The following is a 25,905-nucleotide window of genomic DNA, read 5'->3' on the forward strand; positions in this document are numbered from 1 at the left end:
TGACCCATGACCTCATATTACACCAATACCAAATGTTGAATGTTTCAAATGGGACAAAGCTCTGTGATCCATTGCATTAAAATCCGGACGACATGTCGAATACAATAGAAATCGGAGAGCAATAGCACATTATATAAGCCAGCGATCTGTTACGAAAGTAATAAAACCTCCTTACATATTTCGTCGTACTTTGTTCTCCTAATCTTCCTCTCTTGATGATTTCTTTCCGTTGCCGTCAATCATTTCGTTCCAATCAATTCATTTAGATCATAACTCAGACAGCGATGTCGTCCACCGTGATGCACTGGACCTGCTTTCTTCATGCATCTTTTAGTGGTGTAATTTGAGCTGCTGGTTCTCTCTAGCAGGTTCATGGTTCATTATCTTCAACCAAAATGATACAGAACAATGTCCAGTGTGTGGCGTACGTCAAACCGTACGTCTTTTATGTTGTGTGATGAAGCCGATGACCCAAAAATGCAAGCCCATTTGTTGTACCACATCACCTGCCAACGTCGTCTGTAGCTATCTTCGCCTGCGCCGACCTATTCCTCTAGCTTCTTTGACCTGTTCGAGCCTCGGCCCAAGAGAGTGCAGCTTTCGATTAGCGGGCACAATTCATCTTCATTTGTATTGTCAAATTTTTCTTCATCGGTTTCTTTTTGCCTTCCGCCCGCACACTTTTCTACCATTTTTTTTTTTGCAATCTGTTTCATCGGCGAACGTTGCTCTTATTAAAGCGTGCGTATCGTAAACGGCAAGGTGAAAAATGACTACTCCCCGAGTGGGCAGCAGCATCTTGACAGCTTTGCGAGCGCAATGGTTATTGGAAGAATGAAAGTGGACAGCGAAGCAGTGGAGATGGCGGCTTGTACTATAAGTCCTGGCTAATCCTGTATTGGCACTTAGCTACCCGTAACGCCCCATCCACCCATTTCTCTACCTTGTGCTTTTAAGCAACCCGGGGGAAAAAGCTAATTTTTGTTACAAGGGAACGCTCTACGAGGATTCGTTCTTCACGAATGATCCAGATTCCTATCCGTCCCACTTCACGTACCAACGCACGGCGGATGGGCAAGTGAGCGTCACCAAACGAGGCTAATATAATTTAGCGATAATATTGAATTATGGCAAAATTACATCAACCAAGTGAGAACAAGTGGCTAACGCGCTCCTGTCTCCCTGTACAGCCTGTTGCCCACTCGTCCGTTGCGCTGCACGATGCAGTAATGGTTGAAACTGTCATAGAGATGAACGCGAAAATGGAAAACGCCATTGATGCCCTTTGGTCTTTTAGAAAACGAATAAAACGGATGGCAAACATCTTGCGCGCCAGGTGTTGTCGACGGACGACAGACTGGTTGCTCGAACGTGATAAGACGATGAGCACAAACTGCATCCGTTGCATTCCAAATTCCCATTTCCATCCACCAACCCGGGTCGTGTCGATTTGCGGGACACATACACAGGACGTGTAGCTGCTGTCCGCACGAGTCACTGTGGCAATAAAGGTAGTAAAAGTGAGTGCGCTGACGCTACCGCTTCTTTATGTAGTTTGCATGATTTTTCCGCCCGAAAAGGCGATAAAAATTTAATCACATTTATTTGTGCTGCTTTTTTTTGTCACGCCACTTACACACCCATATCATGCTTCTTTAGCCCCCTTGTTCTTGCTGTCTGTTTTCGGCTAGCGTTCATTTTGTTATGGATCATATAATAACCGTGTGGTGTTGCCAGTGATGACAGGAAGCTGCGGATGCTAGTGGGGCGGAGGACGTCCCGTGATTGTAGATTGTAATATTTATGTGTTTTATTGAAAGCGCTCCTGTCCGGTGCCTCTTTTATGCGTTCGTTGACCGTTGGTTTTATTGTCATTCACTAAGCACTTCAAACGTGTTTTCCATTTTCTTCATACAACACGTGGCAACATAACTATAAGGCCACTAGTTATTTTTGATTCATAGTAAGTCAATGATTGGTTCACAATAAATGATACAGTTAAGGAGATTGACACATCCAAAATTGATTTAACGTTTTCAAGAAGAAACTAATACATTGTTCTATGATTTTTCTGTATATTTGTGAATATTACAATGCGTGAAGTAATTATACGGAGACTAGTGTTTTGAGAGTAATTAAAAAGGTAGTTAAATTGGATTATGTTCTATTAAAATGTACGAAATTCGATGATATGAAGATATGTATTAAATTTGTGTAATACAACCAAAAAACATGCACAGGGATGTATGAAAGTTATGGCAATCTTATTTAAAAAGTTTAATGCTTCGTGAACTTCGAATTGTTGTTACCTTACAATTGTCGACAGATAAAGCAAGAACGAAAAAACAACGAAGTAAAAAGTGAAAATTAGAAAATTAGAAAGTCTCTGAGAATAGAAGCAAATAACATAAGGAGATGATAAGAAAGAAGCTAAAAAACATAAAAACATTCGCAGCATACGTTGTTTAAACTCAATTTGCGAAGAATTAATAAACAGTTTTTCAGCACACCCATTCCTAAAACATGTTAGAAAATCCGTTAATTCATTACAACAATTTGGTATAACATCAGTTTATCTATCGCTTCATTTTCGTCTTTTATTGCCTAAAAACAAGTGACCGTTTAGTTATGTTACGAACTGTAGCAGCGTGAGGTTTTTCACAAAATCTTCAGTTCAATTTGTTTTTTGCAACAGTTTTCGTTATGATGAAAATACCGTTTATTATTAAAAATTCAATCATACTTATTTACAGTTTGAGGAAAATTATGTATATGTTCCGTGAAGCTTCCGTGAATAATTCCATGAAGCTGCTTCTGGTATGGTAACTCAGTTTTGTCATCCTTTGTCCCAGCTTTGAACATTGTTTTATCTGCACGACTCTATGTCATGTCAATCATTTGCATCGGTGACGTTTTAAAAGTCGTAAAAAAGCATCATTTCCCAGTGCAATCCTCACCGCCACCGGGAATGCGCTCTCCAGTATGCCGTTTCTTTGTTCATGCAAATTGAAGGATCTCTACTACCTCACTTTTTTTTGTTTGGGTAGAACGGTGCAAAGTAACTCTTCTCGGAACGAACGCCTCAAGAACGTAATACATTCTCTGTCGCATTCTCGACGCTTGACATTTTCAGCTCGGTTACCCGGCGCAGCCCGTTTTGGGCGCTGACGGTCGTAAAGAATGCAATCATAAATGCACCCAACCCAACCAACCGACCGTCAAGTGAGCATTTAATTTCTTCGGGATTAAGTGAATGAAACGGAAACGAATGGAAAGCACCAAAGAAAAGGCACCGATGCAACAGCGTTCGTTGTGCATCGTTAAAAAAGTGCTATCTTCAGAATTTCCCTTACGCGACAAAACCCCCCGGTATCGTATTCTCGTGTATGACATTTGAGTTAATCAACTTGGGAGTTTCATTTCCACCCACTTTGCTGTTAGTTCAAAATTTTTCACTCAACTTGCTTCGGAGTAAACCATGTTCGCATGAAAAGCTGTTCGTGTTGTGTGTGTGTGTTTGTGCATGACGGTGGGAAATCCCCGGTTGTGCCAAATTATAGAATGGAAGACTTTGTGACTATCGTATCGCAAAAATATAGCAAGTGAGGCAAAACAAAAAACAAAGGCAACTTTTGCAACGTTGATGCGTCAGGTAGGGAAGCATGGAGCAGAAACAACAATCCACCGAAATATCAACAGCTACTCCGACAGTAACAAATTCATTGCACCGGCAAAAATAACAGTGCGAGAAAGATAACACAATTGCATGCATACAGGCACACACATACACACCGTAGATCCGTCCGGGAGTGCATGAAGCTGTCAGGTATTCGCTTTATGCGGTTTTCTTTATCCTTCGGTGTTGACTCGGTGTCAAGATTTCAGTTAAAATTTAACGTCCTTCGTTCGCCATTCCAGTTCGTAAAATCTCTCAAACGTGATGTAGCCGCTGTACCCTGCCTGAGTGTATTTACAAGGTGACCGTGAGGTGGATGGATTGGGTTTGGTGGTTGGCTTTTATGTTTTTAACGTTATTACATCAACATACAGCACGAGTTCATTTTTCCCTTTTCTTTTCGGGATGTAAGGATGCATTTCGGAGGGAAAGGAGGGTGGGGGCGGGTTTGCTTAGCATAATATCGTTCGGTGAAGTCAAGCGTTGTTTCTGATTCTAAAATGATATTGGAGCCGGAGCACGCGGGCGAGTCGAAGATAAAATAAAAAGCTTCCATCAACGGATGCGGAAAAAAGGTACGATGGTACGAAAGTTACGACCTGAGCTTTTGTGGGGCCCACGGGGAAGGGGCGAATTTTGCGGCGTTTGGTTAGCATGGATAAATAAATTGATAATAATAATTTAGTTACACACGAACAGTGAAAACAGTGGCATCACAACCAACTCCATCCACAATCGACCAACGGCACAGACCGCCGCCCGCACCCGGGCGCTCGTGTTTCAATATTTTATTATTTTAATCACGGAACATTTATTACGAATGCAACCGACAACGTGCAGGATCAGAGGGCGCGCTGTAGCGGCAGTGCATCACTCTGGTTCCTTTTCATCAGTTTGATGTATGCACACAGGGATCCTTCACCTTGCGTTTGCCCTTCCGAAAAAGGCGTAGCGCCGGATGTGTGCTTGCCGGTTTGTCTTTGTGTCTCTGAGTGTTGCCACTTTTACGGGAAGCAGGAACGTAAGGACCGGTAGGAGCTAACTTTTTAGCTTTCATCTGCGCGGTGCATACTGATGTTGCAGACATGTAACTGAGCGCAGGCGAGATAGAGCGTATGGATGGTACCTAGTGGAACTGGGAAATTATTGGGACTTCAGTTACAGTATCATCAGCAACAACAACAACAGCCATGCGAGTTGATGAATCGTTCGGTGAAGCGAAATAATTTATCATCGTCTCATAAATTTAATTGAATTTTCGATGCTCCGCATGTGTTTGCAGGTTGTTGTCTACGCTACTGCGGTAAATGTCTGTTTGCTTACCGCTGCATCAGGCCAACCGGCATGATCGGCGGAGTTGGTGACATCGACTAGGAAGCCAGTGTCATCCCGGCTTCATTCGGTGGAAGGTTATGAAGCTCGGAAAAATATTCCTTTTACCTCTTTTGACGGTTTTATGTTATTTGCCCTTAAGTAGTTCGTCGGTCCTGCTACGGTAAAGATGATTACTCTGCCAGTGAAAGATATCTTCCTCCTCCTACTCGAGTACAATGAGCATTATTGGTGGTGGAAAGATTTTTTAACCAAAATGAGAGAGAGAGAGAGGGAGAAAGAGAAGGAGAGCTATATGCTCATGATCGGTGACAGAATAGCATGGGAAAACGATTACTTCATACCGCAGTTTAGCGCAACTTTTAACAAATTACTGCAACAGGGAGTTATGGTACAGATTTTTGGCCAAAAGATTACGACAACAAACACTTCAATCATGCTGCTACTTTTGCAGCATGCTTTATTGCTCGCTTAGAATGTAAGCTTTCCCAGAGCGTTGAAAGCAGGGAGCAGGGATTTTGTGGTTTTGAGTTTCGTCACCGCCAATTGTAAAGGCGGAGTGACAGAATGTGATGAATGAACGCGTCTTGGAGCGATATTATCACAAAAGCACAATCAAGTGCATCATTAGCGAAGGATTAAAAGGTTCAAGTGCAGCTTTAGCGGTATGGCATTCCATGGCGGGATTAGTTTCTATTGTGTGATGAATTATATGAATAGTAATATGATTTATCCGTTTTTACGGTAAACGTTTTTCAAATTTATTTTTTCCTGGATGTTTTGTTTTGGTAAATTTTTATTTTTCACGCGTAATATTGAGAATTTTAAAATTCTTGCAGTGATTTATACGAAAAAAAAACTTTCAAAATGATGGTGCAGTTTAGTTTGGTAAGTCAATGGAAAATAAACGAGAGCAAAGGGAGCCCGAAAACAACAAATTCTTCAACTTCACCAATCTCCAGGGAAATTATCATTCGCCTGCGAAAACAAATTGCCTTCGTGCGGTAGAATTCGTGCTAACCAAAAATACTTTTTTGCACCGGGAATGAGGTGAAATAAAATGAGCAACGTTGCATCTACCCTTCTATGTGTGGCTGTGTCTGTCGGTGGTGCAAACTTTCCACGCAACTGGAAAACTTATCAGATTGAAAGGTTTACTGCACTTACAAGCACTGACTTGGAGACTTAGTCCGCCTTTGGGGAAAGGATGCAGTTTTGCAAACTAATACCCTAAAAATTTGGCAACTGATCAGGGCACATGCCATGTGGATAGAAAACCCTTCCTTAGCACTGTATCGGTACACTGCCGCTTATTCTTCTATCAATTTTCCTACAGGAATTTCCCACATCATGCCCTCCAATCGAATGATGAAAAACACACAACGCCCAAAGAGTTTTGTTATGTCGCTGCTAAGTGGGATGGGCACATAAAAGAAGCAAAAAACGTTTTTCGAGTCGCTGCTTTCCGCGGGACAGGTCAGGGATGGAATGTATAGTTTCGTTTGTCTCCCGATGCCATAAAAAGTAATCTTCACAATTTACGGCATTCCATAAATCCACCATGATGGCCCCCGCCGTCGCTGGTCCTCCCAGGAAGACGGGAGCAGGTCGTGGAAAAGCATAATAAAGATGGGAGGTTGAGATGTCCCAACGTAGCTCGTACTTTGCGGCGGGGATAGAAGAAGTGAAACAATGTTTACATGATTATAATGCGCTTTGCGTTGTGCCACACTGCTCATACTGGCAAAGTTTGTTTGTTGTTGGTCCAAGCCCGGTACGCGACGAACGGTTCCCGGGGAAGATATAAGGGAGGATAATTTCGAGTAAGATGGTGGATGGCATATTCTTTATGTTGCGGTAGGATGGAATTATTTGCAAATGCAAACAAAAACCAAAGAATAACAAACATCGCACGCTGTGGCATTCAAAGTTGTGCGACACTGGTGTTTTCCACCAGATTATTCTTAATGCTTTGGGGATACTGTGTGTCCGCTGTTACTATTGTGCACTAACCGCTGCGATAGCTTACATTGTATACTATAGAGGAAATTGAGAATGGAAAAACAAAAGGGCATCAGCAGGTTAATCTATGGTGGGTGCATTAAGAATGCAAGACTTTAACGGGCTGTGAGATGGTTTTGGAAAATTCAATTATGCTCAACCTCTAATAAATCTTGCATGGACTTAATAAGCTTATTTAGTGAGTAAAGGATTCGGATGCGATTTATTTGGTTGTGTTGCAATCTCCTTTGTTGTTGATGTTTACGACCGGCGCGATGTTTATGCGAGGTGGAAAACCTTAACAAAAATGGGAATAACATTGTCCTGGTGTGGTATTTCCTACGTACGTAATCAATAGCGAATGCAAATAGATGATTGTTTATAAAAAACACAAAGTGCTTTACCCCTTAAATTACTGCTGCATAAAGTACACTGCTGCTGTGCTGGACGCACTATTTGGAGGCAGCAAAATTGCAACTCGTGCTTTTGAAGCTCACGGGCTTGATGGAGCCGCCTGGTTGCTCAATACCGCGCACTAAACCACTAAACACACTAATGCATAAACCGTCCTACCTTACGATTGTGCATTGATTTTTATAGAGCTGCGATAAAATTCACAATTAATGACAGCCATTATTGCTTCACTCAGTGCACCCGCCCCCCCACCGGTGTAAATTGTACTTTGTTTGTGTACGTGGCTTCTGGGATGTGACCGGTGCAGTGTTGTTGTGGCATAGGTAAATGTCCTGATACGGTCCTACGGGCAAATAATATCCCTTTTAGTGTATGTTGGCCCGGTGGGTTGGGGCCGATGCTAAGAAAACGTTTATTTTGTTTCTTTCCTGTCCGAAAATACCTCCTTCGGCCAGTGCTCCGGAAGCTTTGATTTTATTATCCATTCGCAGCAATAACGAAGCTCCGCCCGGTTCATGAGTTGGATGGTTTTTTTTTCCTTCTTCGAGGGGAGATGGGAATTTATGTGATACTCTTAAAAGCGCTATCGATTCGGAAAATTAGTCGTTGGCTCTCCATTAGCATTCCAAAGGCAAAATCATGCTTTTAGGTACAGGAATTGTAATTCTCTTTTGTGTTGCGATAAGTAAAATGCCACATCTTTGGGTGTTATTGTACTTAGCTTTTTAAAGTTTGATAATTTGAACTTATTTACTTATTAACGACGGAGTAGATACATCTGGTACATTTGTACGCTATGATCACTTCATTCCTTTTGCTACATCAAAACAACATGCCATTAACCGCAAAAATTATTTCACTCGATTGTAGTGTGACTTGCGGTTTAAAACACTGAGTTTAGCCGTAGTTGCGTTGTAACAGCAAAGTTTGACTCTGTGTTAATTACATCTCTATTTCTTTTGTTACCGACAGTCACACAAAGCAGTTCCAAGTGGGAATTCACTTTATATCGCTTCTGGCGTTAAATTAAAATTGCCCGATTCTTAACCTCCAGCAACATTGCACGCGCACACAGCGCGAACATGCTGCTGCTGCATCCCGGAGTGTTCTGATCCCGGGACGCGTAAGCTGAGCGGAAATCGTCCATTCGCCGATGGGAGCAAACATGTAGTTAACAAGCGGCAAAGCAGCGGCAAATTAGCTAAATGAAAAAGTTTTTCTTTGATTTTCATTTTACTTCGTTTATCTTTTCGGTTCGACACTTGCTGTCTCCTCTGTTCCAGCGTGGCCGGGATGTATACATTTGTAAATGAGAAAACATTTCTCCCCTTTCTACGGGTTCTATTTGGATTCGTTTCAAGTTCTATGACCATCGTAAAAATTGGTAAACGGATGAAAAGTTTTCATCAATGTATTTAGCACCCAGAAGCCATTGTTTGAACTCAGCTTAGCTTGCGATTGGATGATGCACCCACCACAAAGGAAATCGTGCTAGTGATTGCAATTGGCATTTAGCGTTTGATTAGTTTCAGCGTTGGCTAGTAAGCTATATAGCTGATGTTGAATAAAGGATATCTGCTACAGGGTAAACTCGAGTTACATTCCAAAGGGTACAATATATTCATTTCATTTTGCAAAACCAACCTCAGTCGAATTGGTGATGTGTTCTAGCGGTAATAATATTAGTATCTATTTTTCTTCTTTTTCAATTGTAGTTTAATTTCACATATTAATGATTTGTTTGCATTTCTGTTCGTCATTTTTTTCCAGTTATCAGCAAGGGACAAAGTGAAACATGCCGCTACCGTTTTCTGGCCAAGAACGGTGGTTATGCTTGGGTCGTCACACAAGCCACCGTCATATACGACAAGCAAAAACCGCACAGTGTTGTATGCGTCAACTACGTCCTAAGGTAAGTGAAGCTTTTTTTCCTTCTTTTCCGACAATTGCATCGATTGGAAAGCAACAAAAGTGAAAACGTTTTGTTGATTTATAAAATGTATGTTTTTTTTTCAAGCCAGAATTTGTGAACTGCTCGTTTGATACTGCAATAGTCACAAATAATTTAATTGAAATATCAAAATAAGGACAATCAAGACAACGTGTTATTGCCTTTTGCTCAGGTACATAACATATTTTTTCTTTTTATTTTGATCAAATTGTAACTGTCAAATCTGTCAATTCATCATGCTATTTTGTTTCATGAATGTGCGTTAAGTGTGCTTCGACTTCAAGTAGATTTAAATGAACTTTTAAATAATAGTACAATATAGATGTCATTGGTCACTGTCAGCAGAAGGTTAGAGATGAAGATTTGCCCATACGTTTTTTATCGTAAAGCAAAGCATTTGAAATCGTTCAAGCAGTGTAATAGCTTCTTTACTGCTCGCTCTGCTTAACGTGAAGAAAAAATCCCTATTGTCACATAATCCCCATGCCAGTGCCTTGTTCGTCTTCTTTCATGAAAAATACCTACCCTCCCCGAACTATATTATCCCCGGTACCCATAGGCGAACGAACTAAATTTCAATTATGTTTGTGCATTCACCGACAATCATCGGTAAGCCCAGGCATCCGCCATGCAGTGTCATGGTGCGAGGTGCAATGAATGTTGCATTTCCATCCACCTTCTGGCAGCTGTTGCAGGCTTACATTTGCTGCAGCATTGTCCATGCGTTACGGCAAAGTATATTTACTAGACACTTTTACTCCCCCGTTTTGCTATCCATGTATAGTACGCTTTTCGTGCAGATATCACCTCGACATTTGGCACCATTGTGCATTCAATGTCATTGGACAATCTCGTTTGTTGGGGGGAGATTTGGTGGGATTCCTGCCACAAGACAAAGAATCACAATCTAAACCCGAGCGAGCATAATTTCCGCTCGGTAAGAATGCGGCACTTCGGCGAAGCTTGTTCCTTTGTGCCAAGCCACCGATATCGAGAGAAAGTCTCTGCAGAATGATTGTGTAATGTTTTTTTTTCTGTACATCTAGCCGAAATTTACACGGAACGGCGAATCAGTTGCCTTCCGAATCAAAAAGGTACACATTGTGCTACCGGCAGCGGACAACAACAGGTCTTTCTTCGGCATCTCAGATCCAGGATATGCTCGAATGGCTCAAAACGAGACCGAACAAAGATGATGTCCTTTCGTAAAATAGCTCTTTGTTTGCAATCTGACCCGAACCCGCAACGCAATGATGATTCGGCTGTAGCGTTCGCTCTCGGTGCCGTACAGTGCGATTCTTTTACAGCAATCACTATGACTTGCCTGATCAACTCGTTACCTTCTTATCAGCCGCGGTTACTAGCTGCTAAGTCCTATATTAGAGCTCAACTGTTCAAGCGTCAGCGAGCTGCACTGCAGATGGTTCACCATGCGCTTGGCTGTTTATATTTATTGCAAATCCCTACCGGTACTATCGCTCGGCGTTTGCTGGACTTCTCTGTATCTGTGGTAAGAAAGATCGCTAGCGACGGCATTTTTGTCCATGATTTATAAGTCCCCATGCTCCCATTGAAAATACATCCTTCTAAATGCATCGTTTATCTTGCCTGCTTTGTTGTAACTCACTGCTCGCAAGGAGGATAATGTAGTTGAGTTTGATCATGTGGTCTTCAACCTGATGTTCAAATATGTGAGCAATAGTCTTTCTATTATTTCTGCTATAACTTTCAGTGCGTTGCTTTAAGAACAATAAAAAGGTCAAACAGTTTTGTATGTTTCGTCGAAGCACTCTTAATTGTCACATAATAACCATGTTTCATAATTCCCTTTCATATTTCAGCTCGAGTCAAGGTAAGTAATTATTGCGTTGTATTATATTCTGTGTCTCTTCTATGACTGTTGCCTTGAAGATTTGTTGTTTTTTTACTACAACGTTCTGCTTACGGCAATTAAAGTGTCGTAAATTGAGTCTTGATGAAGTCCCGTTTGTTCTTCCGTTTGATCCGTTCCCGCGTTCCAAGCACGAATATGCATTAATACGTGGTAATGTGAACGCGTTTTTTCAACCTGTAACCTGTAAAATGATCACTTTAAATACCGATCACAGTTTCAGGTCGTTTTTGATGCAGTTGTCGCTATAAATCATCCTCGGTGGTAGAAATTAAATGATACGAAACGGATATATGCTTACAACATTCACGAAAGTACGGTTTGGGGAAAAACATACCAGAACTCTCTCACATCCTCTCACTACCTCAGCGTGTAGCGTAGTTTTTCGTCTTATGAATTTTCCTTGGGATGTGGCACTAATGATGTGAAGATTTATTATTTTTTTTTAGTTTTACATTCACACTGGTGTGTTATTCTATATTTTCCTCTCATAGCGATGCTAATCCGCGCATAACGATGACGTTGAGCTCACCTCAAGAAATGGTGGAAACTTTGTCATTGTTTATTTAATTTCTTCGCTCACTGGCGGATTATCATTTATTATAGAGTGTCTAAAGCAGAAAGGTAGTTTAAAATTAAACGGGCCATTAGCCGTTTTTCTCCATTTGAATTGTAATTTTGACACTAAAAACTCACTGGAGTATCTTTCCCCTTGTTACGGTTTTCTATTGCAAAGAATTAAAAGTATAATCTACAGCTTGCGCTAATTGTTATTATCATTAGCTATCAGGCTATATTTATAGTCCCGTTCAATGCTTTAATCAAAGACAACGTGATAGGCTGAGAGTATTTATAAACAAGTCAACATGGTTTCATGAAGAGTGCTCTTGAAACGAGACATAAACATACTGGAAGCATCACAATAAGGAACCAGGATTGGAACAAGAGCTATCATTATTATAAACCACTAGCTGAACTCTACCAGGAAATGCTTTGTAGATTAACATCTTTCACAAACATAAAGTGCTATATAAACATTTATATACACTTATTGTGTGGCGCCTCCTTATCAATATCTGCGTTCATCGATTAATATAAATTGGATCGTTTTCAACAATAAATAATGAATTGCTCAATATTTTGTCAAGACCAAAGCACCTTCCTTAAATTACGGTCGGTGTAGACAATAAAATACTCAAAACAGTGCATGATAAACACCCCTCACGCAGATCACCTGCTGCACGAGCGTGTTAAAAACATTTACTTTAAAAAAATTAGGTCCACCATCTGAGTGTTCTGCTCAAAATTTAAACACCAAACTTTGCGTCAATCGGGCGCTATAATAAAATTGTTTTCCGTTCGCTTGCTGTGTAGCCGACACTGCTGGTGCCATGAATGTTTTGCTTTATGCCGAAGTCATACCTCGTCGCATCATTCTATGGTATAGTTGCTATTTTGATGCTGATATCATATCGGATGATGTGATTCAATGATTTTGTGTTGGTCTGTTTTCGTAACGACCGGCACGTGTAGGTGAATTCTTTCTGTTTCCAATGTTCAGCCGTCCAATCATTGATGATTGTCTTATGCGTACTTTCGCTACGGTTGTTCCCAACCCGTAGCCGCCACCAATATTACACAACGCTCGTCCTTTATCGCCACTCAGAATGGTTGACCACATGGCACCATTGCAATCAATTAACCCGAATCAAGCAAAATCTACAGTAAACATACTCAACGGCCGAAACATAAAACCAGCTTATGGGTCCGCGAAACACAGCGCTAGTGGTGAGTGTTTTTTTGAAACCAGATTGGTTGATTGTGTTGCTCGTCACCCCTAAAACGCGCTCGCTTGCGAGACCGTAGGCAACACGGCACGGTGAGGGATCGTAATGGTGTTGCGATGGCGCTCGGGCCTGCCAAATTTAACACGATCATAATGATCCCGAAAAACATGGGAACCCAATCCGAGCCAAAATATCGCCCGTTGTTGTGAAATCTTACCGGCGAGCCCCTTTTGAAAACTGTAATGATTGGTGAAAATTTTGGCTTGCTTTCGCGCCGCAGTTTGCTTGTGCGATAAACAAGGATAATTTGCATCGCATACTTGCCATTTTAAGTTTGAATGAAAGTGAAAACATTTAAAAATTAATCAAACATGGTTCCTCTTCCTCTTGAAAACGAAAGTTAAAGGCAGACATTGAACGACGAATACTACACGCCTTACCTAATGTGCAAGCCAAAGCTGTCAGCAGTAGTCAAATAATTTATTGCTCAGCTGCAGGGAGGATCATTGTTAACATGTTCATTGGCTTCAACGGCTAAGCGTGTTGTCATTGTCATCGTTCGATCATTTCACTTTCCTGCTCCTGCGGACGGTTTTTGTGCGGTGTGTGGGTATCTGTTTCATCTTGTGTCGCATGATCGCATGACTAGCGCGGTACCAGTTATATATTTAGAGCGGTCTCATATTATGAAATAAGCAGCAATGCTCGCATTTATGGTGGAACACCCCGGAACCGCCCTCTCCTCTTATCCCATAATCACGTGTAAAAAGGACTATGAGTTGCGTGGAAACCGGATTACGTTGGTTTGTAGCTTGTTGTTTTCATGAGGTGAACAAAGTAATAAAAACAAACTTTAAACTCCGTTGAATGGATGTATGGGTGCGCGTGTACCAGTCTCGATGGTTTCACATATGAGACAGTGCAGACGGGTTGCGGGAGTGTCAAGTGTTTCTCGTGATCCGATCTTTTACTTTTGAGTTTGAGAACTCACAGCAGCTATTCGATAAGAATGGACCGTAACAGGCTGTCATATATTTACTATTTTTATATTTCATTAATATCTTCTGGCCTTTTCACCACAAAGATAGAACACGCAACGTTTCAGCGTTCATGCACAAGCTCTTTTCCTTTCGGCAAGCGACTGGGAACACCAACATACAAGTCGGATCGGTTTAAGCAACAGACAGCAGATATAATTATATAAAATCTGATACTAAACTATCCATCTATCCTATTAGTTCACTGTAAAGCAGTCTCAATTGAGTTGATATCTAAACTGAAACATTAACACTGGTACATTTTGTTTCTCATTGTCATCAAATCTTTTGTCTTCGAAGAAATGCGTAATGAACGAGCCATAAATCGTGTTTGTTGGAACTCTTTTTGAAATTGAGATAATTTATTTTGTAGGTGATGTGATTCAATAATATGTCAAAAAAGTGTTCACCAATGAAAAAAAGAATGTTGTGTCCCACAACTTGCTTGATTATTTTGACGTGCCATCGCAGAGAACGGTACCTATATATGTGAATCAAACATCATAGACACGTGAACCTCATATACCCCTAACGGAATGTCCATATTGATCTGCAATATGATAAAACGAAAAGGCCACTGTTCATAATGTATGTGCGATACGTGTTCTGGATATCCACTAAGGGACTAAGGTTTCTATATTTGATGGAGAAAAAGAACTCGTCTCTATGTCACTTACGTCTTTCGCAGACACCCGGAAATGAGTACGGAAGGAAGCAGTGGACTATCGAATTCTACGCAACCAAACCAAGTTAGGGAATCAATACCGGACGGGGAGAGCTGTGTGATAATAATATAGGTTAGTGTAAGCGTGACAGGACTGTCAGAAACATTCATAACCAAATACTCACAAAAACAGTTCCGTCTGTCAAACGATGAATAAATGGCAGTCCTCAGCTATGTGTGCCTTGTGCTATTTTTCTATATGTTAGCCTTTTTTGTCCTGTACAAGAAGTATATATATCGTTATCGTTATGTATCATTATGCTCCAAATCTATTTAATACTTCTCTTATTTTGTATTGTAAAAAAGTTTTATTGGAAATTGTCTGAAAATGTTATGCCGGAAGTAATTATGAGTTCTAATATACTTTGGTTTAGGGTACATGATGAGCCCACTAATATCCGGTCGCGATCAAAGCGATATAATTGAGTGCAAAATGTTTGCCTCTCTTTCAGCTAGAGAATTTCAATTATACCGGTCAACTAACTAACCGTACTCATTAACATTCCTCTACTTAGCAATGCCTGGCGTGGGTGATGAGTAAATAGCTTCTCCACCCGCAATGTGTTGCATCAGGTATGTAAATAATGTGAAAATTCCTGTGAGGGAGAGTTACTAACAACGATATGCATCATGTCCGTACCCTGTAGTTAAGTAATGTTTAACATATAATGAAGGGTTGGTGCTATTAGAGTCTAGGAATTTGAGTCGCCACAGTCTCACTATACAATAAGTTACCGCTGAAAAAATGTTAATGATGCAGGATCAAAGCGTTATTTGGGGTAAGATATTTAGGAGCAACAAATAAAAAACAAATCGCCAATACATCTACTGCTCGGTCAGGGCTCGTATTATCGTCCATAAATAATGAACGCGATGGAAGCCACTGGTATCCATAAGTCTCACTGCAAACACGCGAACGTGCGTGCAGGATTGATCAGAAATGAATGTCTTATTATGTCCGAATTGCGTGTTGCACATTCTGTAAGAACGTTGCAAGAAGCCATTGCCCGCAAAGTTCATAGTACGTTTTTCATAGTAATTCTTTCTTTATTGAATGATCCCCGTTTAAGAAACAGAATGTGGACAGGTGCTACGAGTGCTTCGTAATGATTTAAAGCGGACTTAATGCGCTTCAGCAGAAAACTGCAGAGGAGCTGCTCTCTTGTCTCAGTAAACGATAAAGCAGTATCATCCAGTTTACTTACATGGAACATTTTTTTTTCTTTGTTTGGAAAAAAATCGTGGATGGCACGTCGCGTCAGTGGAATTAAGAGCCGTTGTCGACTATCGTGTACATCACTTGCCACAGTTCTCGCATTTCGTCACTTGTTCGTTATTCTTGACCTTCCCAAATGTTGATCACTTTTTGTCCGGATGAGCAGTGATGGAAGCAACGAATCCAAAAATTTAATCAACACCAGCTGAGCCACTTGATCCTGACCCGGTCTCAATTGTGGCCTATAAAATACTTACCCCAATCAATCGAGTGTTACCAAGCGGTCGAAATGCAACGGGTGATGGCAGTTGGGAGCGCCGTCGTTCCAAGGTTAAAATTATAATAGAATTTCGTGTGGGAACACACGTGGTAAAAATAGAGTGAATAAAGTGTCGTAGGTAATCGATCTCATGTCTCATGTATCATAGACATCTCTTATTATCCAATTGTTCAATAATAGAATGTTGATGGATGCTTTCTGAATAATTGTAGCTCATGCAATTTAAACATGTTCCAAAACCAGCATCATCTGTCGGTTCTGGATGTTTGTTTCTACCAAACAATTCTTATTGCGTGTAAACAGTTGGTTATAGAGCACTTCATAATAATGCATGGAAAAACGTTGTTTCTGGTACTATAATGGACCTAACCGGTCTTACAAGGGACATTATCGATCTTACCATTTGTTTGATTATAGAAAACATTTGTACAAGGGTTGTAGAAATAATTACTGCATAATCGTTTGGCAAACAAAACGGCAATGTTTTCATAATTGGTTGATCATAACCTATATCTTGTGGAATATCCTTAACACCTTAGATGCACTATAACATAGCAAATATTTTTCCATACCATTTTTTAATTCTACGACAAGAAGTGAATGTGCTGTGCGGTTTTTTCAAATGCGATCAAGATCGTGCGCATTATCAGCATTTTACTGGTGGAAGCATGTTTTTTGTTTTGATACATTGCATTTCGCTCAGACGTCATTGGAAGAAGGAATGCACTAGATGAATTATGATTTGAACTGGTTTCAAACAACGTGAGCATTGGCTGATGTGCGACCCAACCGGTTGTGGTTTTGCTTAACCTTTCCGATGATCTTTCATAGCATCATCTCACGCCCGCTTTATATTTGTTAGCTAGCGGAACAGATGCTCGATCGGTTTGATTGATTGTTGATGTGTGTTTCAAATCTTTGCATCAAACGATACAGGAAGAATTTATTGACCGATAAGAATTTCCCAACATTTCCCAGTAACACGTGAAATCTGTCATCTCCATAGTTTATTGTTTTTAATACTGCTCCACAATGCTTACGGTCTTGAAAGTTCATCTTTAGCCACGAATATCTGTAATGAAAACATTTGATTCACTAAGCAATTGCATCTTAGATGTCTAATCGTAGACGTTAGCATCGTAACCAAAAGATTTTACAAATCAAAGAGACTCAAAGATGATACTTCCGAACTTGAAACATTTTTTTACTACATCATTTGATTGAATTGTTACCCGTGTAATCCGCAGAACTGGGCATACGGTACATTTAAGTTCATCCAACAAAAAATAAACCATGCTATGTTTGATACACTGAAATCCGTATTTTTGCATTATTTATTCCCACACTATCAAGAGGGTTTTATGTGAATATTAAACCTATTCAGCACATTTAAAACTGGATGCTCCCAGAGTTGCCATTGTCAGCATACAGGGACATTTTGAATATTTCGGTCTGTGCTCTAGTATCTCTTAGCTCCGCATCCGTCAGCATCTTGCGATATTTGATGCAATCCACCCGTATCAAATTAACTGTTGGGGATGAATTGAAGAACGAAAACGAAAATGTGGTTTTGATTAAGAGGAGGAAATAAGGATCACGTTGCGTAACAGTTTAGACACAGGGACCATTCTCAACAATACTCCTAAATTTCGGTAAGCACAAAAAAAGAAACTGGAACTTGTGTATTGAACGAATGGTTTGTGTTGATAGGTGACTGTTTAAAGGATGTATCATATTCGAATGTAATACTGGATATGATTACTTTCTGTTATAAGTGGTAACGATATTCGCTTTGGGGTTTTTTTTATCTTAAAATAGTAATATCAGTATGGATCCTAATCAGGTTTGAATTGAACAAAGTTTGCTTGGCTAAAATCAGTTCTTTGTCACCTTTTTCACCATTAAACATTAAACAATGCCACTAATTTAACGCAAAAAAACGAGCACTGCAAAGGTACGGTCCCAGAGTGATTAAATGAAAGCAAAAGTATGGCAAAAACCCGTCCTGCTATGGCTTAATTAAATTCACTTGAGGGTCACGGAGACATGGCACAAGCTGTAAACGGTATAGCAGAACGGAGGAAGAAATGAAGAATTGCGTAATCTCTTCGATCCTATAAGTAGAAAGTTCCTTCCGTTGCCCTTTCTTCTCTTTTCCTAATCCGAGGGTTGATTTAAGACGGGGTTTTTTTTTGTTGTTGCTTATAATGGTCGTAAAGCATTCCAGAATTCAAGCACTATCCAACCGCGTAGGATAAAGTGGGACAAATCCTTCTCTGTTGTTGAAAGATGAGGCACGTGATGAAAAGAAGCAATTTTATATGTCATAAAATATTGTCAATATCCTATGCTGCTCTGGACAGTGGTTAACAAATTTGTATGATGTGCTTGTGTGAAGTATCCAACAAAAGCTCCTCAAGTATCAAAAGCAAATAAAATCTTTAAAAATGCTAAAACAGTAAAATCTAAGTGAGAGCAAAAATGTGTACAGCCTACACCGAGCGTCACCCATCGTAAAGCTAGTCGCTTCTACTTTCTTATCTAATTTTGTAACGGTTTTGTAACATGCCTTACCGCCGCTTTTGTGATTTTCCGCACCCTCACCGGCATCATTATCCAGTTCCAATTTCGAAGCTTTTCACGGTGAAAACCGAAACCCTAAGCTTACCCCCTCCCCCAAGGTTTGCCGATAAAGCTGCAAGAAGATTGACAGAATTGAAAGGGACGACACAGATGCTCCCGAGGGGCCTCTGAATGGTGGCAAATTACAAATCAAATTAACATAACTTTTACAACAGCTGCAGCAGCAAGTAGGAACTACCTTGGGGGCGCTACTTGCTGGATCATGCATGCGAACGTGTATCGGTGAAACTTCGCCTTCTGGAAGCACTCAGCGGCGCTTTTTCCTGGTGGCTGGTGCTTAGTAATTTTGGCCGGAAATCCGGATGTGGCGCGTGCGAACCATAACGCCATTGCCGTAGGAATGTGTTCAGTAACAATGGAATGTTAATCGCACCCTCGTTGTTGGTTGGTTTTTACCATCGAGTTGCAATGCGGAACATGAACACATGACAGTGGGTGAAGACTTAACCTTGGAAGTGTTTTTTTACATGTTTGTATCTGCATGTTTAAATTTTTGCTTCCATTTCCCCGTAAAGAAGTGAAGGTACAATTACTGTTAGGCGATGTACTTCTTGGCAACTTCTTCGTTACTTCTGTGAGCAATACACTGGAAACATTGTTTAGCTGTGGAAGTTACATCCGCTTTAGTTCTAATAAACATGGTTTCGAAACATTAGGTGTATTTGGCTGCCGCTCGCGTTATTAGAAGTTAAAACATATTTTCACTCATAGCTGGGTACTCCTTTTGTTATTGTTTGTTGGTATAGTTTAGCTTTATTGAGTTTTACCGAATGTCACACATACACCAAGATACTATTATCGGAGCATATATACCTAAAATAATTTCAGTTTTTCTCCCTAATCCTAGGATTCAAAAGTTTAACATGAATGGGATGAAAATGCACAACAGTTGCGTTTGTTTTTTTATGTTTGCCATTTGTGCTAGTGAAGCTATCCCATGAGAATTCACGACATTAAAATTAAAAAAGCTCCATTTTGAGTCTGTAACATGGATTTTTTTTTACTTATATTATATCACCAATGTCGTCAAGTCGACTAGACCACCTTAGTTGCATTTAATTTTGTTACATTGAAGGTATCGCTAGTAACCGCTCCAGGTTTACTTTAAAATACACATTTTTTCAGAGTTTAGTCCTCTGTAATTCTGACTTTTTTATGAAGATACCGTATAAGGTATTTTGTGTACGCTTTGGTCATTCCTCTGTAATGGACAAACAACTTCATTAATTGAAAATCGTTTTTTTGTGATTTATTTTATGTACCTCAATATCGTCGTCATTTGCAGTGACATATTTGATCGTTCCATAACTGTGTAGTATCGTTAAAGTCCTTCTCGGAAATCTCATTAATGAGCAATAATTTGTTTTTTAAACTAATAGTTCATGTTTTTGATCAAAACAAATTAAATATAAATATGTATGTAAACTTGAAAAATGATATTAATAATGTAAACTACATTAAATATTTCGATAAATATTTAATTAGAATTTTTTTATAATTTATAGTATTAGAACGTTTTTGATATTTGATTTGCTTCTATCTTTTGTTGAACTACAACTATTATACGTCGATTGAATAATAACATACACAGCAACAGTACAACATTTTTGTACCTAATTCTTGATTCTTTTTCAAAATACTCCTCCTCCTCTACGATCCTGAATCTGTCAACACATCGCATAAATTAATCGTAAAAGGAATTTTACTCACGCAACGAAAAAGCATCACGAGGTTGTGTGTGTGTGCGTTTGTTCCCTAAGAAGTCACACTTTATTAGAGCAAATACTTTATTCTACTACCTATTGCACAGCAGGATTACGTTTTTGCTGCCTCTTTTCATCAAAGAATGCATTGTTGAAAAAAGGAAGCCACGCCGAGCTCCCAAAATCCTTGGACTATTTGTAAAAGAAGGAACAGCTTGAACCTCTTCCGAACTTATCAACCATCTCCAATAGGCCCTCGGTTTCTAGTTTGCGAGGCTAAGGCTCATTATTTACCCACAAAATTGAGCAAGAATTTCTAATTTGTGTTGAATCCCCTCTTGCTCCCCTATCCTCGTGTTGCACGTCAAGGTTAAAAAAAACTGGAAATTTCGAAGTAAATAGACCATGTAGTAATGCTCAAATAGATAGAGGGAAAGGTTTTACCATACCTCACTAGGTCCCGGTGGTGATGGGAATGAAAATATGTGAGGATTCCTTGTCCTATTTTCCCTTGTCCTATTTTCTTCCTGTGTGCGCCTATGCAAGTAGAAAATACGGGATGCTTATCAGATGGCACGTTAAATAGTCGATCTTTAATCACATTAAGTTGGTTTTATTTTCGCCTAGCCCAATTGCTGTAGCTTCTTATTTTACTGCAAAATGGCACCCTTTTTTGTAAATGTTGCGTTTTAGCTTGATGGAAGAAATAACAGATCTCGTGTTTAATAGTCTCACGTAGTAGCAGCGTAAACTGTCAGATTTGTGCGCCCGGAAGCTAAGTTTATTCGACTCTACCGAGGCCAAAATCTAGGGTTTCCCCAGCAAAATAATCCATGCTGAACCCGAACGTTATTGGAAGGATTGTGGTAAGTCGAGGATACTGGCGCTCTCGTTTCCGGGCCGGGTTTTTGAAAATCCGCCAGAAGCGTTACGGAACGCTACGATCCACAACAAAGCGTCGCATTTCGTTCGAGGCAGTTTATTGCTTCAATAAAAAATTAGATTACGGTACCAATTCCCTGGGAGTCCGGTCGCGACACCGAGAATGGCGTCGGGAAATACGTTAACCACGCAAACCCAAGGTGAAGTGATGAAAGCGTTGATTTGTTTTTCTTAAACACGGGCAGCTCAAGCTCCGTTATAAAGAGAGCACCTAAATATGAAATATATGTGCAATTGCGAATGAGCATTGAAAAATGTAACAATGTAAAGTGAAGCAAAACATTCTATAAACCATAAAAAACGAAGTGAATTGTTGTAATGTGACATGTTGCCACTATCGCTACACGAAAACGAACAAAACTGACCAGAATAAAAGCTTAGTTTTTTGTCTCTTGTTGAAAATCAAACGGAAGTATTTCCGGTACTTGGAAGCTTCCGGCCAACTCGAAAAGAAGGGTGTGCTTCATACGTGTGCCGGGTACGTAGTGTTTTATTCTTTTCTTATTCGTTATGTGCCGTTCGTTTCATTCGACAATAAAAAGTATCTGCACGCAATATCGTCGACTGGCATCTTTTGTCTCGAAGGAGCCCATAAAAGCCCAGCTTTGTAGACATAATATCGTTGCCGCACAAATACCACTTGACTAATTATCGTCTGGTATGGCAAACGAACGCCTCGTTTGTATGCGTTGGATACATTGCACGTGTATGTGTGTGTGATGAAACTTTTCCATCTACCACCCCTTAGTTCCGGCTAAGGAAACCGAAAAAAAGCGAAAGTTTCTCACTGCACGCACACTACCTTAGCTGTTGGCAAGCACAACAATGATGGAAAAAGCCAGAAGGCTGTTTAAAAGCGAAAACAACAACGCAAGTGAAAGTAAAACCTGACGCAGGCGCTGCTTTGGCCATCTGGTTTACGTGTGTGAGTGTTTACGCGAATCGACTGAGAGATTTGTGAACAGCATAGCTGAAGCTTTCGACCGACTATATTTTATGGTATTGGTTGATCCAGCCTGAAAAGATAGGTCCAAATTGTCCAAGATCCTGTTCATTATTTCGGTAATAAAGAATAGCAGATGGACCCGGGCCTCTATGCTCTACACACATTAAAAGAATCAGTGCAGTATCCTTACATACCAAAATATGCCAGCTGAAATTCAATGTTGTCAAGCCGGATGCACATCAAACACAAACGAAGAATACATGTCCTTATCATGTAGCATTAACCCAACAAAAACCGACCTCTTTTTTGCTAATCATCAATGGAGACGCATGGTGCCTATAGTCAGTACTGCAATCGTTTCGTCGAAAACTCCCACATAACAAGGGAATGGCTAGAAACAACAAAAGGAAGCTGTAAATTATTGATTACCACTCAGCTGATTTTTGGCTGTGTTCGTAACTGTAGTAGTGACAAACCTCATTTCACCAATACAACCGTCGCGCGGGACATTTGTTATGATGAGTCCTTCGTTGGTGCGGAACGGTTGACTACGGGAAATTATGCTCAAATCCGGCAAAGCAAAATAAACATGAGCTTTAACCAACAAACACACGCCGAATGAAGGGCCGACATGGGCCGGGTTTGCAGGGGACCGGCAAAGGGTGCCACTGTCTGGTGCAGGAAACGGCGGGGATATTATACATTCCTTTGCCAATCCGTCGACTTGTCGCTTCCACGAACTCCGCTGCAGTCGATGAACATTCTGGTGTTTGCTAAAGGAACCGGGTGGGTGGATAGGAAAGTGAGAAGACAAATGGTAAAAAAAAATGAGACGTTGGTTTTTGGGTTGGGTTTAGGTTTTTCAGTATTGTTGGTTGTCGATACGTGCAGGTCGGGTAGTCGTCTCTCGCTGCTAGATGAGCTACACGAGACAGAAACGTTCGCGTTGTTGTTCTCGTTATTTAATCGCGTTTTCAAGTACGCCAAACAAACGCTCCACAACTCATTCACACTGGAGTGCGCTGGATGTGGAGGAAAATGTACATGTTCAAGTGTTACTAGAGCCGGTTTTTCTGCGTGAATGTGTAAGTCACTAGTGGGAACGATTGGTTATCGATTCTTCATTGTTCCCGAAAACCATGTTCCTAAAGGTGCAAATCTTCTAATCTCTTCAACATGGAGAAGCTCACTGTTTGTGTTAGTGTTTAGTGTTGTTGCATTACATAACAAAACGTAAGGATAGACATTTTTAAGGTGTTATTCGAAATTGTTGCTGTAACTTTTCGTTAATACAGTGTCCAAACATGAGTTTACACTAGCGTATAGCCTAAGTTTATGCTCGTTAATATTTCATTCAACGGTGATCCAAACCCCCTGACATGAGTGTTACTTATTCGTGGGACTTATTTTCTCAGGAGAGAAAAGTGTTGTAAAAGTGTAATTAATACCGGTTGAATGGTAATACATATCAACACAAAGGCGGAGAATAGGAAAGCAAAGCCGTGAATCTGACATAAATGTAGCATGATGTCACGGAACTAAACGATAAGTAAAGGAGATGTCGGTAGAATGTTCGAGATAAAGCTTTCTGCTGCTGCAAAGTACCCCAACTTCACGATATCGGTTATGATGATGATATCTTCTGAAGCATAGCGCCCATCATAACTGGTAACTGGTTTTCGTTTACTTAGCATAAAACGCTCATTACATCGTGCTAATTATGCTGGAAAGATACAATTAAGTCACGGCGACTCGCGGTTAGCAGATATGACATGAAAACATGAACGAAACGTTCTATCACTTCGATCATGTTTAAATAAAACATGTACAGTCGGGATGGATGATGTGTAACTAAGTTTATAATACAATCGCGAGCCACTGACGTTGTTTTAACTTTAATTTTCATGCTTATCGATTTTTGAACCACCTTACCTGAGCAGTAATAAAAACGTGCGGCGCAGCATAATGAACTTATGGAAAGAATGTTTCTAGCTCACATCGTACGCTACACATACTTTACATTACTTCATGCGAAAAAGTGCCTGAAACGTCTAGAAATTGAGGAACATCATAATCCTCTTAAATATATTCTACTGGCGCTGCTTTGGAATCTTTTTAGCCTACGATTGTAACAATGTTGCTCGAGGTGAATTAAAATGCCTCATTAGATAGCTAACTCACGTACTCCGGCTTATACATACATCAAGCAGAACGAAGATTAATGTTTTTTTTTTTTTCCATGGTGAAGTTTTTCCAGAAATGTCGGGAATTTTCTCTACGCACGTTGGACGTTCGAATAAATTGTATGGTATTGGGACTGTGTTAAAATCAGCTTCATTTGCTGTGGAGTTGCACATAATTAAACTTATGGATTCTTAGGAACTATAAGAATATTATGAATATTATAAAATTATTAATATAATGAAGTGTTCCATAATTTGATCTCCTAGATTGACACGTCAATTTAACGCAAAATTTGCCTACTTCATGAACTTTCCGCATGGTACTATACGTTCTACTTAGGTATTATATTCCAAAGCTGTCGATAGCAGCAGCACAAGTATGACGTGACATAAGTGGCAACGGCTAATTATGTCCCTGTTTTCTAAACAGGCTGAGAAAACAATTCGAATAATTGGTTAATGGCATTGGGACGCCATAACGATGGTCGCCTTCCGTTAAATGCAGGAGTATTTATTGTGGTGCTGTCAGAAACGAAGGCGCTATAGGTTGTTTTGCGTTAAATTATTCCAACGCGTTCAATTCAGCAGCTATTATGGTAAAAAAAATAATGTACGTGCAAAGTAAAGAAGTACAAAACAAACAACGATTGTTTTAATTTTAGGAAATGTTTTGTTTACTTTAGTACGCACGTAAATGGATGGTTTTTCAATATCGAAACTGTTTCTTTGTTAGGTGCTAATGCGACAGTTTTTAATACAATACCATGCTTTCCCATTGTGGATTGTTTTCTTCGCGTTTTTTATCGCTAACGCGCATAAATTAATTACAAAACTTTGACTTTTCCCGAAAACTGCCAATAAAGGTCAATAATGAGTATAATGAAGGAAGACACAAATTGTGGCGCTACCAAACAAAAAGAAAAAGGAATGCTAAAAGATGTTTTTGCAAGGCTCAAACTTCCTCAACGCCACGATTCAGGTGGTTGGATAAGCCCTGAATTGATGAATCTGAAAGTAGGCGCGGATAAACGACGCTGCCTATACGTTGCTACTAGTACAAATACCGCATACACAGCGGTATGCTACTAGTAAAAATACCGCTGTGTACCATTTTCTGACTAAAGTTACTTTCTATTGGTCTCAAGAGTATCAGTGGGAGTATTTTATAGAACCATTCCG

The 25,905-nt window shown here is 40.1% G+C and overlaps 1 protein-coding gene across 1 annotated transcript in view; it reads left to right on the top strand.

Annotated features, from left to right (window-relative positions):
- The window catches only part of LOC128708674 (protein similar), a 105,425-nt gene that overhangs the window by 23,008 nt on the left and 56,512 nt on the right, over positions 1-25,905 (top strand). The window contains exon 6 of the mRNA XM_053803652.1: positions 9,194-9,335. Coding sequence (XP_053659627.1) covers positions 9,194-9,335 — 142 coding nt within the window. The remainder of the gene's footprint in view (positions 1-9,193; positions 9,336-25,905) is intronic.

Source organism: Anopheles marshallii, chromosome 2 (assembly GCF_943734725.1).
Source record: "Anopheles marshallii chromosome 2, idAnoMarsDA_429_01, whole genome shotgun sequence".
Taxonomy (NCBI): Eukaryota; Metazoa; Arthropoda; class Insecta; order Diptera; family Culicidae; genus Anopheles; species Anopheles marshallii.